The 27,266-nt window shown below is 45.2% G+C and overlaps 1 protein-coding gene across 1 annotated transcript in view; it reads left to right on the top strand.

The window, feature by feature from the left end:
* EPHA4 (EPH receptor A4) overlaps window positions 1–27,266 on the top strand; it is a 158,319-nt gene that overhangs the window by 73,740 nt on the left and 57,313 nt on the right. The window contains exon 5 of the mRNA XM_086943736.1: window positions 15,580–15,915. Coding sequence (XP_086799862.1) covers window positions 15,580–15,915 — 336 coding nt within the window. The remainder of the gene's footprint in view (window positions 1–15,579; window positions 15,916–27,266) is intronic.

Here is a 27,266-nt window from a genome sequence, read left to right as displayed (position 1 = left end):
TGTCGTTGAAGACACTGGTTTCATTGATCTGATTAGCTGCAGTGGCTCTGATAAACCCTTTTAGTGATAGCTTTTTTCTTTGGTTTTGCTGTGAGAACCATCAGATGATCTGAGATGATTTTCAATACAACTATTTTGATGTTTTATATGGAACATCCCACACAGTGATATCCCTAAGAATACTTTTTGTAATTTATAGACAAGGAATACATTGATGGACATGTTTTGGGCTTCAGAAAAATGACGACTAAAGGCCAAATTACGAGTCTGTTGTCTATGACCGCTACACTAGTGTGGCGGTCCTGTGGTTGCCGTATTACGAGGTGGCCATTCAGACCACCATCGCTGTGCCATGAAACCACAGTTCCCTAGCGGTGGTGCAGCAAACAGGGGTATTCAATATGCAAGGCGTGACCACTGCGGTCCACCTCCACCCCTTTCCTGGCAGTGAGCCCATCATGAAAAGGCTGGCGGTGAGGAACCAAAGAGGGATCTCCAGGGCCCCCCTGCCTCCGCGGCCATGGGGATGCATTCAGTGGGGCACAACATGTACTCCCTGTTTGCAATCACCCCAAGTTCCAGCACGGCATGGACTTCACAGTCCATGCTGCTGGAACTGCTGTTGCGTTCCTATTTCTGTGCCCATTTTCAGCTTGCAGATGACCAGATGCCTTTGCAACAGGTGCGCTACCCACTGTACTATTTCACCTGCTGTCTCTCATTGAATCCGTTGTTGTAACAAGACTAGTCTGAAGGGGACAGCACAACTTGTGTCTCCTGGAGGCTCATGTGGATGGACTGAGTGTGTTCCTCCATTACTAGAACAGTTCATTGTAACCACGGATTGACCTGACAATAAGCTATCAACCATAAAAGGTAGGGGCAGGAAAAAGGCGGAATTCCCAAGCATCAAAAATAACTTAAAATTATATTACGTTTGAAAATAAGTCTTATTTATTGAACATTTGCCTATTTAGGGTGAATATGAGGATTTAATATGGGTTATGTGTTAATGTGCATGTGGGGAATACATATATACGTGGAAATATTACTACTAGTAAAGTTTGAAAAACTTGTAGTGTCTGATCCCTCAGTGCTTCTAACATTATACAGATACGTGATGCCCACCGCCCTGTATTAAGCCAGTCCTTATGCACATGGTACCACTTCCGGGATAGAAGAGTGGTGAGCTTGGCTGAGGGGATTGTGCACAGCCCAGCTTGCATTGGAGCTTTGTCTGGCCCATTTGCTTAGGGATGTGCCCCTATTTGAATGCAGCCTGTCTCCTTATAAAGCAAGCATTGAACAGAAGAAAATGCTCTGTGTCACTATGTGAGCAAACGTTGCCCAAATGAAGATACGCCTGTACCTAGTTTTAATCTGAGTGGTGTGTTGTGGAAAGCAGAGACTTCCAAAAAGGCCAGGATGCCATCCACTCTTATGGGGACAGCTATGTGGACCCCTTCCTGAGGTAGGGGCACCGAGATGTCCCTACGGGGACGAGTCTTCGCTGTATCAAGACTCAAATAACATAACATAGGCGCTGATATCGCGCACTCCTCTTATCTGAACTGAGTCATTTTTTCTACGGAGCACTGAGTGGAAATGTGTGGGGGAAGGGAGATCCGCCCTTTTCCTACCCTTTTAGATCGGAAGGGATTACTTTTTGTAAATTTTATTTAAAAAGGACCCATATCTTTTAAAATCATATTGAACCTTTTGTGAGTCTAAATTGAGGTTTGTAAATCTCAGTGTTTTCCAAACACTTTGAAAGAGTTATTTATAATATGTGAAAAATTCTCTGTGAAGGATACCCTAATCGGTAACTTACAGCAATAATTTATAGAGAGTGGCGTATTGTGTCGGCCTTACTGGCATATCAAGATCGCTATTTTTCAAAAATGTAAACTGCATGAAGCAGAAATAATGAATGATTATAAATATTGAAATACATTCTGTTGGCACAGCATATTGAGAAAACCCACAAGAGAGCAGTCTAACACAGTTATGCCACAACATTTCCAAATTAAATCATTTCATATTAACTTATTTTCTCTCTGTAGGTTGATCGCTTGTGCCTGGCATGAACTACTGCAATTTCCGCAAGATGCTTAGTTCTGATTGGCTGCCTGGAAAGTGCTTAGTTTCACTCAGATTAAAAGACACGAATTAATTAGTGTCCTCTGCCACAGAAACATAATTAGGTGGAAGGCCATTGGAAAACATGCACCTTTTAAGATATTTAATATAGAAAAAGGCTACAGTTATTAAAAGCACAAAATAACGAGATGATGGTAGGAAAGTGGCTGAAGCTGTATAAAAGGTTTTTCTTCAGCTTTCAAATTTCACAAAACAAAAAATCAAACAAGCTTAATCCGCGCAATGGACCTCACTTACTTAGTCTGTATATAGGGCTTTTCTAATTGGATTTACTGCTCTGCCGTATTTCCTCCAGAAAGTATATTGTTTTTGAATTACCATTTCTGCCCTATCGCTCAAGGCCTCTGGCTCTAATGCTTTCTGACAGTTATCCACATAATGAACCGTAATGAAATGATGAGCATTCTGGGGTGGAAGCGGTGGTGGCTCAGTGCTGCTGTGCTGTTAAAAGTAGAATGCAAATGATCCGAACGCCATGCTTTACCCTTTCGAAGGTCAAAGATTAAAGAGACACTTTTCGATTCATAAAAGCTTTAATCTTGTTAACTTCATACCTTCATGTGGCTTTTTTTGTTGTTTTGTGCCTGACACTGGGACAAGTCCCCCCTCCACCCTGACAGGTCAAGACTGAAAGTCTGAATAAGGCATTCCAAAAACCGTCATGCCAGTCCCCACCCCTAGGGGGCTTTGCTGTAGTTATCCTCCCAAGAAAGATGTAAACATGTGTTAAAACGCTGAATTTTACAGTAATCATTCACAAATAAATAGGCACCCATACCATGGATTTCATGGCACTTCTGAGAAAGACCTACAGAGCTGTTCCTATAAATTCTCCCACAGGGTCATGGAATACAGTTTCTCGATAACTGGATAATGTATGTGCATTTTTTAAATTGTGTGCCCAGTTCTAAAAATGAGTGCACTGCAGAAAACAACACATTTGTATGATAGGATTTTATTCGGATACACGGTGCCCCACTGGAAAGACCAGGACCCTCACAATATGTCTCTGTACTAGGCATCATCATACGTCACTACCTCACTTCGGTAGCATCCACAGAATTCTTCCAATATTGGTCTGTATTTTCTTGTACCATGTACTGTTCTCCTACCATTAAAATATGCCACCTCATTTTTTCATACTAGCTTTTACGAGTAGATTGTTAGTCGTTTTAGGGTGGAGAATCTTCGTGGAAAGGGGAGGGGAGGACAGCATAAACCTTACACAGGCAACAGCGCTAGACATTTATTAGAGGTAGAGGCGGTTACTGCGTAGCTCACAGACACCCTGCAGGTGCAGGCAGCAGGTCCCAACCTAAAGGATTGGACATCAAGCAGCTTGAGTGATAATGCCAAAAAAAGCTTCATCATTATGGATAATGAAAATAACACATTTTGGTTTTAAATACAGTCTCTTAATTTTTTATCAATATACTCAATGCGCCCAAAACTTAACATTTTCAAGATTTTTTTTTTCCTGATATACAACCATTTCCGTTTTTTGGGAAGTACCATTTGTCATTTTTATCAAGTACTGATATAACGATCTTGGCATTGCATGCACATGTATTGCCAGCATATGCCAAAGAAGCCAAACATATGCCAGGGGTGCCCACAGTTATTTCCAGAATGCCAAGGATTGACATGGATCACTTTGAATACGCCTGCATACATTTTACACCTCAGAGTAGACAAGAATTCTACAGATTCAAACTTAAGAGGAACTAAACCGCAGGGATTCAATGTAGATCCAGGGAAGTTGATGTACAGAATTTCCAAATCAGAAATGTGACCATATGTAATGAAAGTCGAGTTTGGGTCTGGCGCTCCTGAACCTTGGTTGGATAGTCAATTCAATGGATTGCAGAAGGGTGTACAATCTTCATTTCGAGTCTAATGCAACAGGGCATAAAACCAGAGATGAGTTTGGCTTGTTCTCCATAGTTTTTATGGGTTAGAGGAGAGTGCTCCAGATTCACCATCACTCCCCGCAGAAAGCGATGTATTTGCAATGTCTCCTTTCACAGTAGGATAGATATCTACATTAGCATACTCCCAAGGGCTGTTGCGAAGTGTCGTACCACTTTACCCTAGATTCATTATGGCTTCTGGAGGACAAAGCAGAGTTCTCCAAACTCACTCTAACCCAAACTATAAGAAATAATTCCAGAGCCTTCAAAATAAGGGTCTGATTACGAGTTTGGTGTTCTTACCGCTCTACCGAAACAGCGGTGGTCCCAAAAAGACTGCTGACTAGGCAGTCTCCTGCCTGCCATATTACGATGTCACCGCTGGCCCTGCAGCAGTTTCTGATGGAGGTGAATGGTTTTTCATATGTGTTGATGCATGTGTGTATATTTTGAATGCACAAGTATTGTATGTACACATATACATGACACGTGAAAAAATTCCTACTACGAGTACTTTCCCATTGCTGGAGTCAAGGACCATATGTGCCCAGTCCAGTCAATGTATAAATAATGTACAACTGACTTACCTGGATTGTGGTGAACTTCTCTGTATTGCCCTCTGACAGCTTCTTTTCTCCTACCTGCAAATGGATGTCGGAGTCGGTGGTGCTCCGGCGGTCTTTTAATCTGCAAATCAATAGCATTGAATTACAGTGGGCAGACGCCGAGTCGGTGAGCATTTACTCCGATGCTACATTGGTCCCAAGATTGCCAAAGTCATAATCAGGCCTTTAATTATGTCTCACGAATGACGCAATGGAGCGTTTGTCCTGAAGTTCCATGAGGTACATAAGTCCTCTGAATCTTAACAACTCATGTGTTGTTACTGTTACTCTTGTTGACAACTTCATTTCCTTTGAAAAAGGGTCAGCGTGAGCGGTACTGCCTCAGGGCATGAGTGGGGGAAGAAACACTGTAACTGAATTCAGAAAGGTCAGGGATGGACAACTGGGAAGTGATTGCAAGGAAACAAGGTCAAAGTTGCAGACTAAACAGAAGGTCTGTGGAGTTACAGTGGACTGTGTTCCATGCATCTGGCTGTTGGTACTTTCCTGCTCTCAAATTCCTGGCTTGCCTTTTTGCCTTAGCTCAGTATTTAGTACCAGGCCTTTTTCTTCACACAGAGATTCCACAAAGCCCTCAAGTGACAAGACGAAAGTATCAGACGAAAAGTTATAGCTTTTATGTATGTTTTGGGAACTAGAAACGTCCGCTCGGCTGTAAATATGATTCCACACTTTGCCAGTTGTAGTAAAATTCTTAAACCTCTTGAGCCCCAACAGCCACAACAAGTGCAGTCAGTAATGAGCCTCATTAGGCGGCTCTGCGTGGACACCAAGAGCTGTGCATTGACAGACGACTATGTAAATATTATTTCCCCAATTCGAACTGGTAACAGTTGGCTACTGGCTGTGGAAGGGGAGGCTAAAAATGAGAAGGATGTGTGTCTTTTTTTAGAACATGGGCCTACTAGGTCTGCAGAAGGTCGAGGTCTCCTGGGGCTGCAGGGATCAGGGAGACGCAATTAGTGGACCGATGACAGAAGTCTTCAGTATCGAAAAAAGGAAGGTTCCGTAAGAGTGAAAAAGTACTGTACTGTCCTGTTGACGTGCGCAGAATGATGCAGTTAAGCCCTCCTTACAAGTACTTCGAAATTTACGATCTGGTAATTTTGCACCTACGGGCCTCGGTAAATTTGGGATGCTTGCTTATGAGATCTGAGTTATACCTTTAGGAATGGGGAATTACCGTGAAAATCAGTTTTCCCACGCCAATTTCCACAAGTAATGCCCCATTATTTGGCCTTTTCCAGGGACTAATTTGGCTGTGCTTACCCTGGTGAACATGTCTTGGAAATCCTGAGAAATTACCGCACTCGGCAGCGCTGCATCACTCAAAAGCCCCAATGTGGCGGTAACTCCCTGAATTCCTCTTAACTTGTAACGAGGAGTTTAGTCTCTTCCAACTCAGACACAGAGGGAAAGGGAAGGAACAGATGACGGGTATTTCAAGTGGCTCCTGCATTTAACGGGACTGTTGATTTTGGAGCTGACAGTTGTAAAAACCCATCAGCTACGATGATAAATGGCCTCGATTGGACACACAGGCGACCCAGCCTGGAAGATGCAAGGCCTTATGTAAACCAGCCTGCAGCGGGGCGCGAGGGAGGGCCGGGCCGATGAACGAAAGCAATTAGTGGCGTCAGCAGCGCACAAATGTCAGGGGAAAGCGCGGGCTTTATTTCCGAGTCCAACCCGTACACATCCCCCGTGTTTACTCTGCCGCTGACCTGTCTTTCAGCGGAGGAGAGATTAGCGCGGAAGGCCCTGGCGCGGAGGCCTCACCGCTCCACACGTGAAGCCGCACTGACAGCCCCGGAGATGTACATGATTAATGAAGCATCCGGTGCTCAGGGTCACGGGCCTCGGGCCCGCGTGGGCCGGGACCTCGGTGAGCTGAGGAGGCAGCGCGGGGACCGCCGGCCTCCATTTCATGTGTGAGAGTTGTTTGTGAGGCCGCGCACTTCCGTTTATCTGTTGTCACATTTGAGCCGCTCATGTATGGCGTGTACTGAGACGTATGCACGCGCAGGCTGCTTAGGTGGGTCGTGGCTGTGTGGCAAAATGGACTCCTGCAGTTGTTAGGTGTTTTAGGCCAGATACCTCCAAGTACCCGTCAAATAACCCCTCTTTTTGAGGGTGAGGTGCGCTTTCCAGTGAAACCTGCCCGCCCTAAAAGTAATGTGCCTCCTTATATTTCAATACCACTACCCTCTTCAAACCTAGAGTTTTCCTCTGTAATAGTATCCCCCTCTTCCACACTTGGCCCCAGCCTCATTCGAGAACAAAGAGTTTGACAGGTGTGATAAGTCATTCGGCAAATGTGATTGGAGCCAGTGTGATTGTTTGTGACATTATTTCTATCGTTATGCGAATAGTAGCATAGGGCCATATACACATAAACATAACTTTCTAACTAAGCAATTTTTTTTAGCATTATATACATTGTATGCAAATATTAATGGATCTACAAAGTGTGTCAATGCACCTGGCAGTACAGGGAGTTGTTTCTTGAAAATGATTAGAAAATGGTGGTATGTGTTGCATATTCCTGGAAGAGGACCCACTTGGTTAATGCATATGTTTTGTGTTTTGGGCAATCAACGTAAGACGTTCATCCTTGTAAGGGTGATAACTGATTCTTACTGGAGACTGTAGCCATAAACCTTGCTGCTTTGTATCCTCCACATGGTTGCAATATGGTGACATAAAGCTCTATATTTGAAAACATCAGTATTAACAGTGGTGGCTTCTCCGCTAAGGCGGAGGAGCGTCACACCACTGAGCAGGCCAACAAGGAAAATATAACATAATAATAACTCATTGTTATTATCATTTTATTGTCCTTCTTGCTCAGGTGGGTAGGGGCGGGCCAGGCTGCTCTGCTCACAGGGCAGGGCGTGAGTGGTTTACCCACTCCAAGTGCAAAGGGACGATTTGGCCAGCCGTCTCGGGCCGGTCAAACCGTCCTGCACACTTTGCATGTTCTGCACCAGGCTGCATTACAGCCTGGGCGGAGACCATACCAAGACTCCCACTGCCTGTCTGAGCGACGAACCACACTGCTCAGACCAATCACAATGCTGCATTGCAGCGTTGTGATTGGCTATGGGTGTGCTTCCTATTCCAGTCCGGAGCAAGGGACTACGGAGGAGAGGCGCTGCGAGGAAACGGCGAGAAGGTAAGTGTTTTTTTTTTGTTGTTTTACACATAGTTCACCTGTCTCCCTCGCCCCATCTCCTGCCCCGCCACCCCTGGGCCGTGCAGGCTTCCACTGTATTTGTTCACCGTCCCCTGCTCTTATAAATCCTGACACTTGTGTTGTCATCTAATTTCCTGTGCTTGGAACCTGAAGACACATCATTGGTGCTTTTGCATCCATCATTGCCCGTCTTTAAGCTAACCCAGTCGGGCCCAGCCCAAGTTACGAAATTGATCCCCACAATGGAGGAAGTAAGGGAGGCCGACACTGATAAAGATTACTGTTGACATGTATGAGATTTTCTGATAGCTGGAAACAGAATGCTGTTTCACACTCCTAGATAAGAGGATGAATTAAAAATATCCTGACGCAGTGATGCTGCAACTGGAGCAAAAACACGTATTGCAATCAAGTGGTTTAGGGAGGTGGCGTGAGCCAGTGACTAAGGCGTCTGGTGCGAGTGGGGGAACTCCAAGTTGATATCCTGGTTCCCACTGTGTTACCTGGGCCAGATAACGCAAGATCCTTAGCTGAGTCATTTAATTGGAAATCTCAACATTGTTAAAGACGGTTTTCTGTCATAATAAGTTGGCCAATCAGTGTGAGAGTCACTCTCCAACTGCTGGACGTTTCCGGGTTCCAATAGGTGCTGCCGCTTAACCAGCGAGCTGTAGCAACGTTTCTAGCCCTGCCATAGAGAATATACTAGGACTGAATCATTAAGTGCTCGATTTAGGTATTAACAAAGAGATAGCATTGGAATTGCTGGCTACTTTAAAGTTTTGTACCATTTTCTGGTGATATATATTCCTGACCTTAACAGTGGCTGCAGTAACTTGGTATTTGTTTATGCCTAGATATTGACAGACATTCCACAGGCCCGTGTGGCTGTATCAAATACCAGGCCCTGCTTACAGATCGCAACATTGCATAAGTGCCATAGAGCATAAAATGCAGTATCTCTGCCACTAGTCATGTGTGCTGCCTGGCTGGGAAATTATCTGTAACTACTTTACCCAGTGCCATTGTGGCCACTCACTACCGGAAGCAACCTATAGGTCCACAGGAGTGTGATGGGCCCTCAACCTTCTTGCCAGACTGTAAGGAAGCCGTTTGAAACTCAGGGGCTCCTCTCTGTACCATCAAGCTATATATCAATAGACCTTTTATTAACAATGTTGTGCCTCTGCATAACAGAAACAGTGGGTTATGAAAAGGTTAAAAAAGGTAGTCTGACATGATGCTGACTTAGCTAGGGAACAAAAGAGTGCTGTATTGTCACTGTATACGCTGAATGGTTTAAGACCATTCTCAGAAGAATGGCGGGGGAGAAGTGTTGTTGCTTATATTAATATTAGTTGTTACTATTTGTGTTAGGACACTGAAGGTAAGGGTGCGCACAATTGTGTCCTTTTTTCCTGGGAAATTTTACGAAAACTGCTTGCACCGCAAATTAAATTTTCACACAAGGGCATACCTCATGTAAAAAGTCCCTGCAATGCCTTCAGGGGACTTGTTTGAGCAGAAAATATCTATGTTGTTTTCTGGTCCAACCAGTCTTCTGAAAAACGAAACAGAAAATTTTGTAATGCAAAATTTAGCATGAGATTCTTACATTTTGTGAGTGGTATTTAAGTTCTAAAATAGATTAGAAGCAACTTTTTAAACTATATATTTGAAAGTAATTGTGGCTTAAAACTGGATAATGAACACAAACACTAGTTGATTACGATAATTTGAGTAAACCGAAATCAGCTTTTCTGCAGTGCAACTGATGTTCTCTTCCCAGAACATGCAGTTGCGCACCTATGATGAGCAAAAGCCACCCTGCCACCAATGGAGCTTTAATGTTTCCGAAACTTTCACCTCCACTTATTTTTTTCCTCCATAACTTTTAATAACACCCTTGATCTACAGTTGAACTGAGTTTGTCTCAGTCAAAACTTGTATAACTGGCCAGCTGAGGGAAACATCAATAGTCTCCTCTCCCTCCTACACCCAGCCAAGAATGCACAGGAAATGACCTGACTAAGCAGGTGAGGAACATGGGCTGCGATTCCTGAACAGGGCCGCGCCTGAGCTGGAGAATCAGCACTAATCAGAATTTGCTGTTGCACGATGGGTAGGGCAGGTCTGCAAGGCCGACCTTCCTTTTGGTGGTGGATTGATTGGAAGTTGTGTGAAATTTGCACCCAGGGGTATACTATATCTCGTGTAAAAAAGTCTCACAAACCAGCAGGGAATTTTTACCGAGGAGAAAGTATCTCTCATCGATGTCCAGATTTACGCCCATTTAGCGCGGGCGCCTATGCAATGGTATATTTAGAGGAAAAACATTGCGGAAATTGCACAAAACCATCCCATCACATGCAGAGCCAGATATATTAAAGGAGAATGACCCGGTGTAGTGTTGCGTGAAAACCTAACACCACATGAAACAGATTCAAACAAGGGGCAGATGGAACCTGTCTTGATGCTCTTAGGCATAACATGTGTAATAACAACAGTGACACATTACACATGCCTTACCATTGGATGATTTTCCTTTTTACGAAATTTTAACTGGAGGGTGTAAGTACAAATCTCCTGTAAGACAGGGCTAAGTTGCCATTCCACTGTAACCCAACACTAAAATTACTTTCTAGACCAAACACAGCAATGACATCATGTTTTTTTACCATATGCAGAACCCAGCCCTGTTGTTTTTCATGCGACACAGTGTGAAGTTTAGTGAATGTGGGCCTATGTTGTTTTATTTTATGTGTAGGAGGCATCTGGTGGAATATATAGTTACCCTCCATACAGCTGTTCGTTCCAGGATTAAACAAGCATTAGAAATGCAATAGGTCTCGCAGCATTAGAGTTAGTGCTTTTAGAATTGTTTATGGGTTTTTTTGTAAATCTTTAGCATGAGGTTGAGGGTGAGTGAGGGTGAGTGAGGGTGAGGGGTTGAGGGTGAGTGAGGGTGAGTGAGGGGTTGAGGGTGAGGGTGAGTGAGGGGTTGAGGGTGAGTGAGGGGTTGAGGGTGAGTGAGGGTGAGTGAGGGGTTGAGGGTGGGTGAGGGGTTGAGGGTGAGTGAGGGTGAGGGGTTGAGGGTGGGTGAGGGGTTGAGGGTGGGTGAGGGGTTGAGGGTGAGTGAGGGGTTGAGGGTGAGTGAGGGTGAGCGAGGGGTTGAGGGTGAGGGTGAGTGAGGGTGAGGGTGAGTGAGGGGTTGAGGGTGAGTGAGGGTGAGTGAGGGGTTGAGGGTGAGTGAGGGTGAGTGAGGGGTTGAGGGTGAGTGAGGGTGAGGGGTTGAGGGTGGGTGAGGAGTTGAGGGTGAGTGAGGGTGAGTGAGGGGTTGAGGGTGAGTGAGGGTGAGTGAGGGGTTGAGGGTGAGTGAGGGTGAGGGGTTGAGGGTGGGTGAGGGGTTGAGGGTGGGTGAGGGGTTGAGGGTGAGTGAGGGTGAGGGTGAGTGAGGGTGAGTGAGGGGTTGAGGGTGAGGGTGAGTGAGGGTGAGGGTGAGTGAGGGTGAGTGAGGGTGAGTGAGGGTGAGTGAGGGGTTGAGGGTGAGTGAGGGTGAGTGAGGGGTTGAGGGTGAGTGAGGGTGAGTGAGGGGTTGAGGGTGAGTGAGGGTGAGTGAGGGGTTGAGGGTGAGTGAGGGTGAGGGGTTGAGGGTGGGTGAGGGGTTGAGGGTGGGTGAGGGTGAGGGGTTGAGGGTGAGTGAGTGTGAGTGAGGGTGAGTGAGGGTGAGTGAGGGTGAGTGAGGGTGAGTGAGGGGTTGAGGGTGAGTGAGGGTGAGTGAGGGGTTGAGGGTGAGTGAGGGTGAGTGAGGGGTTGAGGGTGAGTGAGGGTGAGTGAGGGGTTGAGGGTGAGTGAGGGTGAGGGGTTGAGGGTGGGTGAGGGGTTGAGGGTGAGTGAGGGTGAGTGAGGGGTTGAGGGTGAGTGAGGGTGAGTGAGGGGTTGAGGGTGAGTGAGGGTGAGTGAGGGGTTGAGGGTGAGTGAGGGTGAGGGGTTGAGGGTGAGTGAGGGTGAGTGAGGGGTTGAGGGTGAGTGAGGGTGAGTGAGGGGTTGAGGGTGAGTGAGGGTGAGGAAATAAAAAAAAACGTCATTCTGGTAGACTTCCGTCGGAGTTCTAAGGTACACGTCAAACTTTTTAAGTCGCTCCCACCCCTGCGCTTAGAGTTCCTGCAGCCCTCGTGCACGTCTATCTATCAAAAGACATCCCCGCTTCTAATAGTGTAACGTGGAACAAAGTGCATTTATACTACATACAACGATGCCTGGACAGCTTCAGGTTAATGAAAGATTTCAGTAAAGAAAAGCACAACATGGCGCCTCCGTAGTTAGCCTGAAACAGGAAGCCGGGAGACCAGCGCTGCACAGAATGACGAGGGGTTCTCGAACAAACGACGAGAGGTCCGGGGCTGCAGCCCTGGTCTGGGCTTGAGGCCACCATCCCTGCGCCCACACGGAACACGCATGGGAGACTGCAAGCTGGAGTAGCCCCGAGTGCTTCCAGTAAACACAGTCAGACACATCTCCCCAGACTGGCGCCAGCACACATTACACACCGCCCAAACCCCCTGGCTTCTCCATTGTGCAATCTAATTTCGCCAATCGTAACAGTGGATACACAACAATACTGAACATGCACGAGAGGGTATATTTTTCTATAGCCATGCAACATTTCACAGGACTTTGAAATACAAATAGGTTCGCGAAGTAACAAAGCTGAGCAACAAAACACATCCAGCATACCAAACCGAAAATATCCCAGTAAAATATTGGCAGCTGAGGTGGCCGCTGTAGCCAATGATCTCGCTGTGACATAAGACAAACAAGAAAGGGTGGAGGGGGCAGGGGAGGAGGGGTCCGGGGAGGAGGGAAGGGCCAGAGGTACTTGATGGAGTGGTGGGGAGGAGGGGGAGGGTATAGAGAGAGAGAGGAGGAGAGACAGGACAGGGGGAAGCAGCAGAGACACGGCGGGTAAGATAAACAAACAAGCCTTAGGGAAGAGAGGGGAGGGGGGAGGAGAAATGCGACACGGCGGGAAGGGGAGGGGGCGGAACGGGGGCGGAGAGGGGAGAGAGAGTAGGCAAGGGTAAACAAACACGGACGTGCACGCGCCCGTGACTTTTAAGGTCAATGCGCATGCGCATAAGCTTAATGCGCATGCGCATTGACCTTAAAAGTCACGGGCACTGCAAGGAATCGCCACGATTCCTTGCAGTTAGATAAAGAGTCGATGAGCCCCTATAGTCTCGCTTGCTCGATGCGCATGCGCATCGACAGGCGAGACCTAAAAACATGTGTACCAGTCAATAAAAGAAAGCTCTCTGGATATTTTGCTGCAGGAGCTTTAGATGTAATGCTCATGAAGTAGTTGGAGCTTTCTTTTTGTGACGTATAAGTTGTGAGAAGTGAGAATAATATATATATGGACATGAATAATCAAAAATATTGTTTTTGCTCTTGGGTCGCGTGCAAGGGTAGGAGCTACAATGATGCTCAGCGGATAAAAAATACCCACCAAAAATTGATACTTTTATTCGGCACACATTTTAGCTGGATATAAGTTTTTATTTATCAATCAGCCTGAAAGTGAAACTAATGGTGAAATAGTTCTGTCTGGGTAGAGTGTTAATGGGATGGGCGTCTGCGTCAAGCACCAGTTCAATGTGGCACACCTTGGACAATGGGCAGAGCCCCTCTTCCACTCACTCCCCTCGAATATCTCTTTTTGTCTCCTCTTCCCTAAGGGACTTCCTGCCTGTCTCCATCGTTGCTGCTCATAGCAGGGGATGGCAGAGTTGTCACTTTTACATAATTGGGGTGAACTTGGAGATGCCAAGACTGGTGTTGGCCTCTCCTCCCCGCTTTGCCCCCGGGCCCCCTGCCTCTAGGAAGGGACACTGCCTTGGCCCTGCCTGGCTGCGGGTTGGCCGCTTGGCATGTGCCCCGGCTGCCTCATCCCTTTCAGGCCGGAGGCGGCGGCGGATCATCTCGCTGACCCGTCGGCATCTGCGCCCTCCCTGCCTAGTTTTCCACTCGGCTGCTTCCCTGTGTGGACACTGCCAGGCTCGTCCCCCATACTGATTAGTGGCTTTGCTTCCAGGGGCCTTGAGTCGCTGCCGCACGTTTCCCACGTGAAACGGCCGTCGAAACCATTAAATCCTGATTTAAATAGATCCAAGAAACCCCAGACTGACTCAAACCTTCATTCTAGAATGTGCGGAGAAGAAAATAATATCAAGAAATTCTGTTTAGCAGGAGAAGTCAGTTCCATAACTGCAGCCCGCTTTTTCATGGAAATCCAAGAAAGATTATGTGTCTTGTGCAACTCCTGTCAGGGCTCAGCATTTCACCAAAGCAGTGAATTAATGTGACACAAATAATGCGATTGTCGGCTTTTGTATGTTTGACTGAATATATGCAACAAGAAAATGTGAAATTATGCGGCATAATGTGGCACAGTCGTGGCAGTATTTTTTCGCTTTTTCATCATTAGTATGCACATTTAATAAGCAAAAATGTAACCTAAATAGTACAAGTTTAACATCTAGAGCAGCCTTTGGTTTATGATTTGGCACAGCAGGGCATCGTTTGTGGTACTTTTTTCAGTAGTTTTTGATCCATTAGAGGTGAAATTTGGAACTTATGCAGAAGAGTATGTATTATGTGGCAAGTGCATTAAATCTAGTAATTTAAAAAAAACACATCTGAATGGCACAACCTGAGTACGTCTCACTGTGGATGTATTTTAAAGATATTTCCTTCAATTTCTTGTCTTAGTAGCAAACTTCTTTTGGTTTTCCCAACATGAAAAGAAAAGTATTGCATAGATGCCAGTTTTACTGCTCAGTCACAGTGAAATACTAGAATCCTTATGTCTTTTTAATGAAAGGCATCTGCGAATGTAGTTCCTGTCGATGCTGACCTTGCAGTTTGCTTATTAATAACGCCCTTAATTTCCGGCAGAAACTGCAGACACATTAAAGAAGTGCATGGTTTAATATTTGCCCTCTATTAAACGTGATTCCGCAGTTTTGAACTTTGTTTTTCTTTTTGAAAATAACAGAACATATGAGCCAGAATCCATTTGTTTTTCCAGCTATATCAAAAATTGAAAAACCATTTAAGAGAGACGCCCTAAAATTAGTATGGTGTGTAGAATGTAACAAACAGTTAGCTCTTAAATAACTTAGTGTCTCGGGAGCGCTAGTATTTTTGTGCCTTTAGGAACACTAAATACTTAAGTAGATATATAGTGCGTTCCAACTTGAGCATACAGTATTAAAAATAAATATGTGAAATTTCCTGAAAAGCAAGTATAGCCTGCTATGTGAATGCTTGGTTAAAGCTTCGCCTATAAACTTTTGCAAGACTTATTCACTTTTTTTATGTTAGTTTAACTGGAGCCAGAGCAAAATTATAGTTTACGATCCAGGTGGAAATGGTTCAGGTACATTCTTAATGAAGGGCCTGGAAACACTGTAAAATTATTGGTACATGGGAGTAGTGCTACTTACTCAGTGTGTTTGGCATTATGGAATTACTGCTGTCTGCCGGGTAGGCCTGGAGCCAGCAGATTTTTGTAATAAGTGTGTGTTGTTTTAAATATGTATGCTGAGGTCTTGCATTCTTAACACATCTGCATTGACAACATTTTCCTGTTGGTAAAACGCTGTGTTTTTTTTGTTTTTTTAAGGACCCCCATCCTCGCCACTGAATCTGATTTCCAATGTCAACGAGACATCTGTGAACCTGGAGTGGAGCACCCCCCAAAACACAGGGGGCCGCCACGACATCTCATACAATGTGGTGTGCAAGAGGTGTGGGGCCGACCTGAGCCACTGCCGGCCATGCGGCAGCGGTGTGCACTACACACCTCAACAGAGCAGCCTCACAAGTACCAAGGTGTCCATCACTGACCTCCAGGCCCACACCAACTACACATTCGAGATCTGGGCGGTGAATGGCGTGTCCAAGCAGAATCCTAGTAAGGAGCAAGCTGTCTCTGTCACTGTCACGACAAATCAAGCAGGTAAGAAATCCCGCCACATTTGTCTCTTCATTCTCGTCTGCAATAGGGGACTACAGTTATTGTATCTGTTACATGTGCAATAGTGTGAAGTGTACTAAATGTTGGTCAGCTTTGTTTGAACCAAATGCTTATAGTCACTTAGAGAGATGATGACAAAACTACCACTGTGGGAAAACTTCATGTACCAAAATTGGTGACGTGTTAGAATAGTGAGGCCCAAGATTAAGCTCTGTTACGAAGAAACTTGTCATTCTGTTCAGTTTAGAAGATCATAAATGCAGTTTAGTGAGTGGTAGTATAATTGCATACACTCACTCACTCACTCATTCTATACAGTATATGAATTAAGTTCAAGGTGCTAATGACATTGGCTTCTGTCTGAAAAGGATTATGAATGAGGCACTTGGACAAAAGATGGGACCTATTTACTTTGTACGGGTACTGGGCTAATTGTACCTCAATAGGAGAGAGGTAAACACCTTCAAAAAGCAGTGGTGCATGTTGACTCTTGCATACTTAACCTCCCTATGCAGCCTCCACTAAGGTCTTTAAATTCATCTGTCTTGGGTTTTTCAAGGGCAGAATTGACCTGGGTAGGATTTTGACCTTTATGCTCCAGTGATTGAGAAGGGCTGTATATCACATTATCGCTTTCCAAAGTATCAACCTACACATATATGATAACCATGGCATCCCCTCCCAAAATATCGTCAATGGTAACTTTAGTTATATTAACTACTATTCACTCCTTCGTCACGTTATTTCGGAGTCAATAATATGGTCACAGAAGATGTGTAGGTGTTTTGACCACTATAACGTGTACCATCAGCAGCATCTTGGTTGGAATGGACGGATGCCTATTTCTCCCAGGAGAAGGGAGTTTGGTGGAACGAATTCTGGTGGTGGAGAAGGCTCCCTGTGATCACTTATAAATAAATCATGGAGTCATCAGTTATGGAAGAACAACATGCGTGTATTGCCTTTAATTTTTTTTCTGAACCTGTATCCTCACTTAAAGAGAGTATGAGGTGTCTTAGCAAAGCCTGCAATTCTTGTGTCTCGCCCCTGCTGCAATAATCAGGATCCCTAATATCTTTTGTGGATTGAACGTTTAGGGCTCACTGCTATAATTTATCCACAAAACGTCAAAACAGAGACCCTATTCCAATGAAGGATGTGAATCATAGTTTTGAGAAGCAGTGTTGGGTTGTGAAAGGCTCAGAGAATGCACTGCAGGCGTTGGCCTAAGTTTACCCAGCAGCTTGACTCAGGCACACAATTCACGTTTTGGATCTAAACATGGCCATGTATGTAGGACGGTGGATTTCGACTGGGTGGGGACGCACAGCACACTCACCGTGTGAAAGCCTTCCGCCCTGTGATTTAAATACCAGTCTGAGTGCGGATGAATGAGACAAGTAAAGTGCCTGGCAAAGTGACAAGTTTTTGAGTTATTTGAGAGGCAGCTGAATGTGTGCATGGGTGGTGGACCTAATAATAGTACAGCCACCGTGTGAATATTCATTCAGTTATTATTTCATATGCAAACCCGAGAGCTCATTTGAATATGCACATTCGAGCCTGAGCTTGTTTGCTGTTCTGTTGTCACTCGGACAGTGCTCTCCTCTCAGGCCTGATTATTTCTTCCCGGACATGAGTCGTACCACAGATGGGTAGGCCATGCTGACACTTGTCAATATAGGTATTTGGCGCATAAAAGACGCAAAATACAATGCATAGAAAAATGCTACAATCATACCCAAAAATCCGACAGTTTAAAAGACGAGGTTCTAAACATACTGTCAAGACATTAACATTTGCTTTTCCACACCTATGCGAGATCAGCTTGGCTGTATTTGTTTTTTTATTTCAAAAGCCCATGTCTCTTTTGGACAAAACGCCCACTTTAATAAACAACGAGCCCATTATGTATATGGGCTGTAAATGTAAATGTTTTTGTACTTGTATAGCGCACTGCTACCCGCAGTGGGTTTCCCGGCGCTTAACCCTTCCTGGCTTTCCCTGTGAAGTGTCCACTCCTGGGCACCCCTCCATGGTGCAGACCAGGCATCCCTCGCGTTGCGGGGGCCATTGTGGAGACTAAGGGCCAGATGTAGGTAGGCGTTTACCGGGTGGTAACGGCCGAATTCGGCCGTTACCGACCGGTAAGAACAATTTGACATGTAGGTCCCTGTATTTTACAGACTCGGTAAATTTACCGATAGGTAAATTTACCGAGTATGTAAAATACCGAGTCGGTATCATTACGGATTCCGGTAAATTGGTATGTAGGTGGGACTCTTCTGAGTCCCACAAGCAGTACAAAATCGGTATTTTACCATCAAATACTACTTGATGGTAAAATACCGTTTCTGGTGTGCATGCACATGTGTGCATGCACACCTATGCCATATGACAGGCAGACCTGCCCTTAGGGCAGGTATGCCTGCCACATGGCACCCGAGCCTCTTTTGGGGGTGCCAGAGGGTGTCAAAGTGACACCCCCTGCACCCTTGTGACAGTCGGTATTTTCCGATGTGGTAAATACCGACCGGTAAATGCCCAATCAATCCTATGGGCTTCAAAGCCCATAGGAATGAATGGGCATTAACTGGTCGGTATTTCCCGCATCGGAAAATACCGACTGTTTCCGATTCGGTAATTGTACATCTGCATTTACCTACATCTCGGTACTTTTATTTTCCGACCTCTGAAATACCGAGTCGGTATGACTCGGTATTTAAGAGGTCGGAAAATAAAATTTACCTACATCTGGCCCTAAGCAAGCTATTGCTCAGAGTTGCAGCGTGGGACCCATGATCAGAATACGCACTGAGGCAAGAATATCCGGTATGGGGAAATAATGAGCCCGAGACTCACCGGGGCAGGAATCAAACCCTGGTCCCTGGCCAGAGCTCTGCATCGAGGTCTGCCTGCTCTAACCATTGAGCCACACTTCTCCAGAACTAGGTTTCTCAGGAGGGCCCCAACCCACTCGGTATGGCACTCACCATAGCTGCCATTGTGGTTCTCCAGACCACACAGGGCCAGGGAAAAGTCTGCCAGAGCAGCAGGTCCCAATGTTTTGAATCAATAGTACCACACGTTAAATTGTTATTGATATGAATGTAAGACTAGCTGATTTGTTGAATGACGGATCAGCGCAGCTCCTCTTTCAGTGAGAGCGCATTTGTGCGCACTCACTCACACTCGCGAGCACACACACACACTGACTTTCTACCTATTGCTTTGTCATAGTCCATGTTCTCAACAACCCCTCTCCCTCATTTTACCTTTATCTCCATATGTCTTTACTTCTCACGTATTCACGTTTCCCTGTCTCCTTCTCTTTTCCTCTCTCGCTCCCTAAGTCTTCCCCTACCCCCTTCTCTGTCTCTCGGTTTCATTTCTTTAACCCTCTCTCCTTTTCAAATCTATTGTTCTAGCTCACTCTTTCCTTGATGTGTGTCTTTTCCTCCTTACTATTCCTTCCCTTTCTCACTCCATTCTCTCTTTTCCCTCTTCTTTCCTTTCTCTACATCTCTTCGTTCTCCCCACACCCCTCCTCTTCCTTCTCTAATTCTCTATCTTTTCAATGTCCTTCCACCTCCACTCTCTCCCTTGCATCCCCTCTGTTCCCTAATGCTCTCTATCTCTCTTGAAGAACTCTTCGTCCTTTTCCTTTTCTTGTCAAATTCCATCCGCCCATCTCTTTTTCTCCATCTCTTTCCTTCTCTCACTCTCCACTTTCTTTCTCTATTTTTCTTCTCACCCTCACCTGCATTCTCGACCCCTCTCTTGGTCATTCGTCCTTTCCTTTCCCATCTTTTCTCACATCCTCCCCGCCCTCGACTCTCCTGCCTGCCTGTCCACCTCTCTCACCTTCCTCCCCTCTTTCTCCGCATCTTTCTGCCTCCAGCTTCAGCAGTCATCATTATTCCATACCTACTCTCACCCCCGTCCCCTACCCCTATCCCCCCCCCCTATCCCCCCCCCCCCTATCCCCCCCCCCCCCCCCCCCCCCCGCACCAACACTCATTCTTGAAGCCTGAAGTAGAGCAGCCAGTGGGAAGGAGCAGGGGGCACATTTCCTTTCTGCACCAAACTGTTCTATTGAGCCCGTCGCTGTGCCGTCCACCCGGGAAGTTTGCTGAACGGAGCAGAATCATCACGTCCTTATTTTCAGCTCCAAAAGATCAACATTTCGCTGCAGAGATTTTCCGAGGTTTAAACTAAATTATTTAATACGTCGCGCTCTCGGGTGAGAGTGCTTAGTCATGCTGCCTTTTGGAGCCGAGTGTAAAATCTTATCTTTAAGGAAGTCAGAGGAGCTTCGAGCCGTGGTTGTGACAGTGAAGATGGATATGGCCTCGCCAGCCCTCGCTTGAAAACGCTTCTGAAACTGCCCGTCCCATGGGAACCATCTTTGAGGAACAGGGCCCTGTGTGTGCGGCGCTGAGGCAAGCAAAGGGTGTTTGTGTGTTCTCGTCAAAAGACTTCACGCGAGAGACCCGAAGAAGAAAGCCAGACAGGCCTGCAAATGAAAAGATCTTTATTTCGCCTCACCCTTCTCCCCCTTTTCTCTTTCATATTTTGTAGGTCAAAAGAAAGTGGGTTTTTTTTCTCCTTTAAATGTTTGCCTGTTTCTTAGAGTGAGGCATTGCACGAGCCAGCCTGTAAGCAGACGTAAATAGACCTGGCCGGTGATTTGTAGGCTTGTTAACTTTCCAGACCCAAATTTGGCTTGAGTGGCCCATTGGAGCTAGTTGGGCATGGAATACACCAATTAGACCAGTAACACTGAGTAAATAAATGAAGGTAGCGCCACCTTGCTCTATTGAAAGCTGTACTGTGCAGCTGCCCGTAGCAGAGAGCAGACCCTAACCGCCTGCTGTCCACCACCCATCCTGATAGGCCGCCCGCTAATGTCAGTCAAGAAACGGTGCCAACTCAGAGGCACCTCGTGAATGACGACATCCCAGCGACTTTCTAAAGAGAGAGCTTGAGTTGTAGACACTTTTAAAAACATTGTTGTAAGACACTACCATTTTTCTTCTGGTCATTTCAGACCTTGAAAAAAGTTTTGCTTCGATCACCCCTGGGCACATAGATGAGCCGTGTGTCGTGTGTAGACCATTTGTGGCCCTTCAGTTGTAGTCTGTCTCACAGAAAAGAGACCTAATCCTGATTGGGTGGGTTGGTTCTGCTGAATGTGTCCAGTCACGCTGGTTAAGCGGAGTCTTCTATTTTTTTTTGATTTAGAACAAACCTATTGCAGAATGTGAGGGAATCCATAGCATCACCCATCTGGCACTATAGTACGAAATTATGCTTATTTTTTTTCAAGTGCCTTGTAATATATCGCACTGTTTATTAGGTGATGTTTTGGCCACACAGATTTTTTTTCTCACAATTTTACGATTGTGTCTTGTTTACTTCTCAATCCAATAATTGTAGGAAAACATTGGCCATGATCAACTCATACTACATGTGTGACGTGTAGGAAGCAAAAGTACATGTCATGTAGAGTTTTATTGATAATCTTCAAGCTGATTATGAGAGTATCTGAGCATTGGCCTTTGAGTGAGCGGTGGGAATGTTCAAAAGATTGTCAGAAAACTCTTGAGTGAGTGTGCCTCGTGGGAGTGGGAGTCCACGTTGGCTCTGCGTCACATCTCTTTTTACAAAGTAAGGCAGTCTCGACCATGGGAAAGATTTTTATATAAATTAGCTAGTTTGAATAATTAACTGTTATTAAGCATATACAATGAAACCGTAGTTACTTTTCCCTTTCTAATTTTACAAGGCAAATAAATAGAATATAAATTCCGAGCACATGCTGAGGGTTCTGATTATTGGATCTCGGCTCCAGAAAGTTGAAATCATGGGCGACATCTGCCTTCATTGTTCAACCAGTTGTATTTCATGCCATTAGATAATGGAGTTTCCTTCAGTATCCTTGAATTATAGGAAAGCTTGATTTGATATTCAGAGATGTACCAGCTCATCTGGAAAGAGTCCCCTACTTTGAGCAGAGGTGCATCTCTGGTCCATACACCAAAAAAAGCTTTGGACCCCGCCATTGTGCAGTCCTGCACTCAAAAGCACAGGTTCCCACACACTGCTGATTTACCCTTGCTATAGAAAACATCAAAAGGATAGATGTCAACATTTAAAGTTGTTTCTGATTGTCTGTGGCCGAAGTGAAAAACTAGTTTAGAAATAACAACTCAAAAGAAGGAGATGCTGTTTTTAAACAATTTAAAAAAAAACTTTGGGCCAACACAGAGTGAAAACCAAACAAGTGGTAAGCTCAGAAATTTCAACATCCTCAATGAAATCTGCTTTTGACCTGATGGCTACACTTTCCACTCTTTAGCGAGTCGACACAGCTTTCCATACATTTGAGTTAAAAAAGAAAAGTACATTTGAACTACATAATACCATCTACTATAGAAGCACCAAATAACAATTTAGTTGTAAATGGGCAATCATTGGAATCAAATGCCCGGGTGCGATTTGAAGTCGCAGTCACTCCCAAAAATAGGCCGTCCATAAGCCTGATGGCACCTAGCCATGATGGCCCCTCCTAGTGCTGTGTTAGACTGATCCTGGTTGCGTCCACTCGTCTGATTAACAAATCGGAAGGCATCTTCGGGAGGGCCGCTGTCGGTGACTTACAACAAAATATATATCTCAGTTCGCCACCTTTTCAAAAATGTGGGAGGTGGAGTGAGCTTTGACAGCTGTTTCTGAGAGGTAATTGCAGCATTGCAGAAAAAGGTATGAAATAACCAGCTTTTTTCCAAGCCGAGGCCAACGAGCCTCCCACTTTGGTGAATTTGTATGCATGGTGTGCGCCCTGAGTCCAAGTCAGGGGAGAGAGAAAAGCTTTTTACAGAGAAGTCAGTATATAACCAGCTTCACGGTTCAGCAGGCTGCTCGCGCAGTAAGCATGTCAAAGAGTGCCAAGAAGTAATCGCAGTATTTTAATAAAAGTTTGGGCGTGTTTTCCCTTCCAGGAGACATAAACAGTCAGCCCTGCCAAAACCTGAAGTTATTCCGTACCGTGAGCAGCAAATTGCGTTTCTAATACTCAGCTACCTACTGTTATTACTAAGGGCTGAGAGGGGATTGCTGATAAATGCAGAACTCGGTTTCTCTTCTGAGTTTGAATACACATTGCGAGGCCTTCTTGCTCTTCACCTGCTTTCAGATTCCAGTGCCATTCACAAGGAGATTCAAAGGAAATAGTCCGGGTTAAGGTGTAGAATATAGGTAAATATGGAATGGCTCAAGATATTTCAGTTTCATCATGGATTCATGTGTTATTGCAAGATGGTGGTAGGAAGTTTGTCATTTCAACTCCACACTTGAATTAAGTTTTTATGAGAAACTGGGAGACAGTGACACACTAGCGCTACTATAAGGCCTCAGCTGCTCCTTTTAGGGACTGAGCAACGGTGGAGAAGGATAGAGGCCAAAAAGAGAAGCAGGAAAAGGGGGTCGAAGAACAACTGTCGTAGTTGTCACTCGGGGCAAAAAGCATACCACAAACACACTCCCATCTGGGGTGCGGGCTATTGACTTATAGAATGCCAGAATTACTTAGATAACTTTTTCGACACCATCAAACACCTCACCCAAGCTATTCCTTAAGTTAGTAAAAGATTGCAAATCATTCCTGGTCCTACAAAAATTGCACTGGCTTAAAAAAAGCTGAACGTGATCTGGTGAAACCATAACTATAAGATGCTTGTACCTCTTTGTACCAGTGAATTAGATGGCTGCAAGTGCTGTGTAAAGCTCTCAGATACCCGATACGGGTCAAGTTTGCGCGATATAAAGCTGTTAAAACATTTTTTTTTTAAGTGTGTGTCTTTGTATGGCTCACACTATGAGCTCTTGGCATGTCTGTGAAGTGTGTTTTCTTGAAAGGAGTTGGGTGGCATACACTGCAAATTGGCCTCCTGTGCAGCAGAGGAACATCTGATTCTGCCTTCCTGGGTGTACTTGCCTCGACTTACTGGTGCAAATATAGTATAAATGCTCTTTCACCTTCAGGCCTCTGTTCTGAGACTGGTAAGAACGTTGTTAATTCGTGCCTACCTTGAAGGAGTTTTTTATGCTGTAAACGCCTGCCATTGCTAATAATACAGCGGAGACCAATAATGAAATTATCATGTTGTATTATCGATGTACATGAGGTGCAAGACCATTAGAACGTTTTGTGGTATTAATGTTTAGGGACAGGGTGGAAATGTAGATACAATAGCAGCTCCAAAACCAAACGATCTGGTAGAAATTAATTGTGTTCAGTATCTACACGAACGGCTTTATAGTGAGTGCACAGTGGTGCAGCCGCCTGGTGACCACATATCAAGCACTTAGTTACCCAACCAGCTGAACCGTTATTTTGGTGAACAGAGATTTCAACAGTGTTTGCTGGAAAGCTTATTCACATTGTATTGGGTGAGGATTTTATAATTAGGCTCAAAATGAGGATGCAAACTCAATGCGTGTGAAGAAGGCTGAAGTTGGAAGCGGATCGGCCTTCCAATAATTGTGCCATTTCCCAGAAGGCTGGCGCCTTTTGAGAGGCACAAGCCTGCTGGGAAATCTCCCCATTGGCCAGCTTGCCTCTAAGCACAGATCACAAATGTTGCTTTGGGCGGTCTACAATTTTGAGCGATACATCCATCTTCCTTAAGTGGCCAAATTAATCGGTGTACACTGAGGGATGCCAGAAAGACACCAGAGCTGGACTGCCAGCAGAGCCGCCATTATAGGATTTAGGGAGCTGTATCAAAGCTTCCATTAGCCCCCCGCTGATGTCCCCAAACAGGATTGTTCCAAGCGCAGTTGCACAAAGACGTGGCTTCTGAATGGGCCTTGCGCGCGCACTGAAAAGGGAGAAGGCGGGATTGCCAGTTGGACTGCTGCACAGCACACGCACACACATAGGCCCTTGTGGCGCAATTTAGAGGATTTCTCACAATTTCCAGACCACAAAGTCAGACTCGCAGCAGTGCATAAGCTGATCAGGGGCAAGTGGGAATTGAGTTCCTGTCTCATGTTTTTTAGTAACCGCCGCCAGGTTGTTTAACTGTAGCTGCAGATGTGTGCCAAGTACCAAAGATATGAACGTAGACATTACGGAAAAGAATATGCGTGCCCTTGTGCCACGTAGGCTACACTTAACTTCCTAAGCAAACTCACTCTATCACTGACTGGTCCACAATCCTGTGCTGAGGCTAATACAACACCATTTTTTTCTATCAAATCAAATCCTAGCCATTTCGGCCACGGTGTGCGCTTCATGCGTTTGCCGCTCATGGATTTAGCTGTCACTTTGCATCCACCGTGACAGGAGGTGGGCATTTTCTCATCCATATGCATCGGAAATATGGGGGACGTTTCCTTTGAACTCAGGTACTATTGAACCGCAATGAGGGAATGCATTCAGCTCCCTCTCGCCTGCATGAGTCCCTTCAAGGAGATGAAATTCTGCTTGACATGTCAGCGCTTCCCTTGCTTTGGAAATTTGCAGTATTCACTTACCGTGTAAAGCCACTTCTAAAGCACAGAAGAACATGCAGGGCAATAAACTGTGCAAAGAGGATTGTTTTTTTTTTCCAATTGAGGTGGCTAAGGCAAAACACTCTCAATAATATGGTGAGAAAAACAATATGGGGGGGACCCATCCTCTGTAATCAGCAGTAGAAGTCCGATATTCCATTGGGTGATCTGGCACGCTATGCATCCCCGTCGACCCATTTATCAAGGAAAATACCAAAACACAGACCAAAGGCGGGCATATGCAAATTTTCACTGAGCAGCGGCAACTTAATTTTAGTTTCGGTGTTTCCAAGCACAGATCAGAACCATATTATGTAAAAGTAGTGTCACCTTTACTGAGCCCAGAGAATTTTTGTTGATTTAATAATGGAGGGATTTATTAATACGCCGAGCCAGGGGTCAGATTGCATGGATTGTACTGGTATAATTGTGCGCGCACAACTCCCTTTAAAATGGATTGCACCAGTCAGTGCCTGTGCTGCTGTACTCAGACATTTACACCTGTTGAGTGAGATGTCCATAAACTACATTACCTAGTAGGATAGTCCAGCAACCGTGCCGAATTGATTCAGTGTTTGTGCGGTCTATGGAGTCTGGGCATTTTGGTGCAAAAATTGCAATCTAAGTAATCCGGCCGCTGGAGGGTGAACGCCAGCCTTGCACCTCTCGGCTGAACCTTGTGTCGCACTAACAGATGGTGTCTGAAAAGCCACTCACTATGCTTGGCTGACCGCGCGGGAACAGACATGCACGGTTCCTCACAGTTTGACAGAAGTGCTGTCTGCTTGTGGCTCATTTGTTAGGTTCATGCAATCATTTTTCTTTCCCATAAAAAAAACATAAAATGGAGGCCTTCTGAAGGCTGACGTGAAACACAATGGCTCCCTGGGAAGAATGCACTTGTCTGAATAACATATTGGATTTTTCTTTTTTTTTTTCCGAAAGACCCTGTCTTGTGAAACGCCCTTGATTTATCTTTCTCCTCACAATGGAAGTTGCAGTTTGTGAGGATACAATTCCATGTTTTGTCTTAGGCTTCAATAGGGTTTGCTGACTTCTAATAGAAAAACAAGATAACATAGCGGGGGGATTGGGATCAGAGCATGCGACACACGCACAAAGATCCTGAGGTTTGTGGCCATCGCTGGGGAGAAAATAAAATGGCAAATTCAAATTGGGATGGTATCATGGCAGCCGCTGCTCGACCCCCTCACATCCCATCCGGTGGACATTTCGCCAGCTATAAGCAATTTCTCATCGTTTCTGAGCCCCTAGTGGCCAGTTGTACATTCCGCGATTCAGCTTTTATCTTGGCCTTGAGGTGCTTGCGCTGAGGTGTTTGCGCTTGAGATGCTATTACCTTGACACTCAGCTGTGTTGAAAGAACAATTCGTTCTCCTGATGGCTCCTGCTCACCGAGTGCAGTTTCAATGCTACGCGCCGCTGATCAAAAGCGACAGGTAAGACGGAAGCAGAATTTTGGAAGATTACCTCTGAAACCATCACTCAAACTCTTGCCTAGGGGTGATGGGGAGCATAGATCTCCGAAGCAGGAGCGCTGCACATTTTTCCTGGGACTAATGTGGGAAAATTCATTTGGAAAACCTCATTCTTATTTTGTTTATGATTCTGCATTTCTGACAGCCTTGACTGTGTGCCTTTCTTTCACCAGGCTACGAATAAATGTGGTGAATCCAATGTTCCGAATTCTTTGTTAAATTCATTAAATAGTGGTATGCTGATTTATTATATATGAAGTGTGCCTGGTAGTA

The sequence above is a fragment of the Lissotriton vulgaris genome, chromosome 11, assembly GCF_964263255.1.
Source record: "Lissotriton vulgaris chromosome 11, aLisVul1.2, whole genome shotgun sequence".
In the NCBI taxonomy this organism is placed as follows: domain Eukaryota; kingdom Metazoa; phylum Chordata; class Amphibia; order Caudata; family Salamandridae; genus Lissotriton; species Lissotriton vulgaris.
The sequence above is the reverse complement of the archived record's forward strand: the minus strand, read 5'-3'. Positions and strand labels throughout refer to the sequence as shown.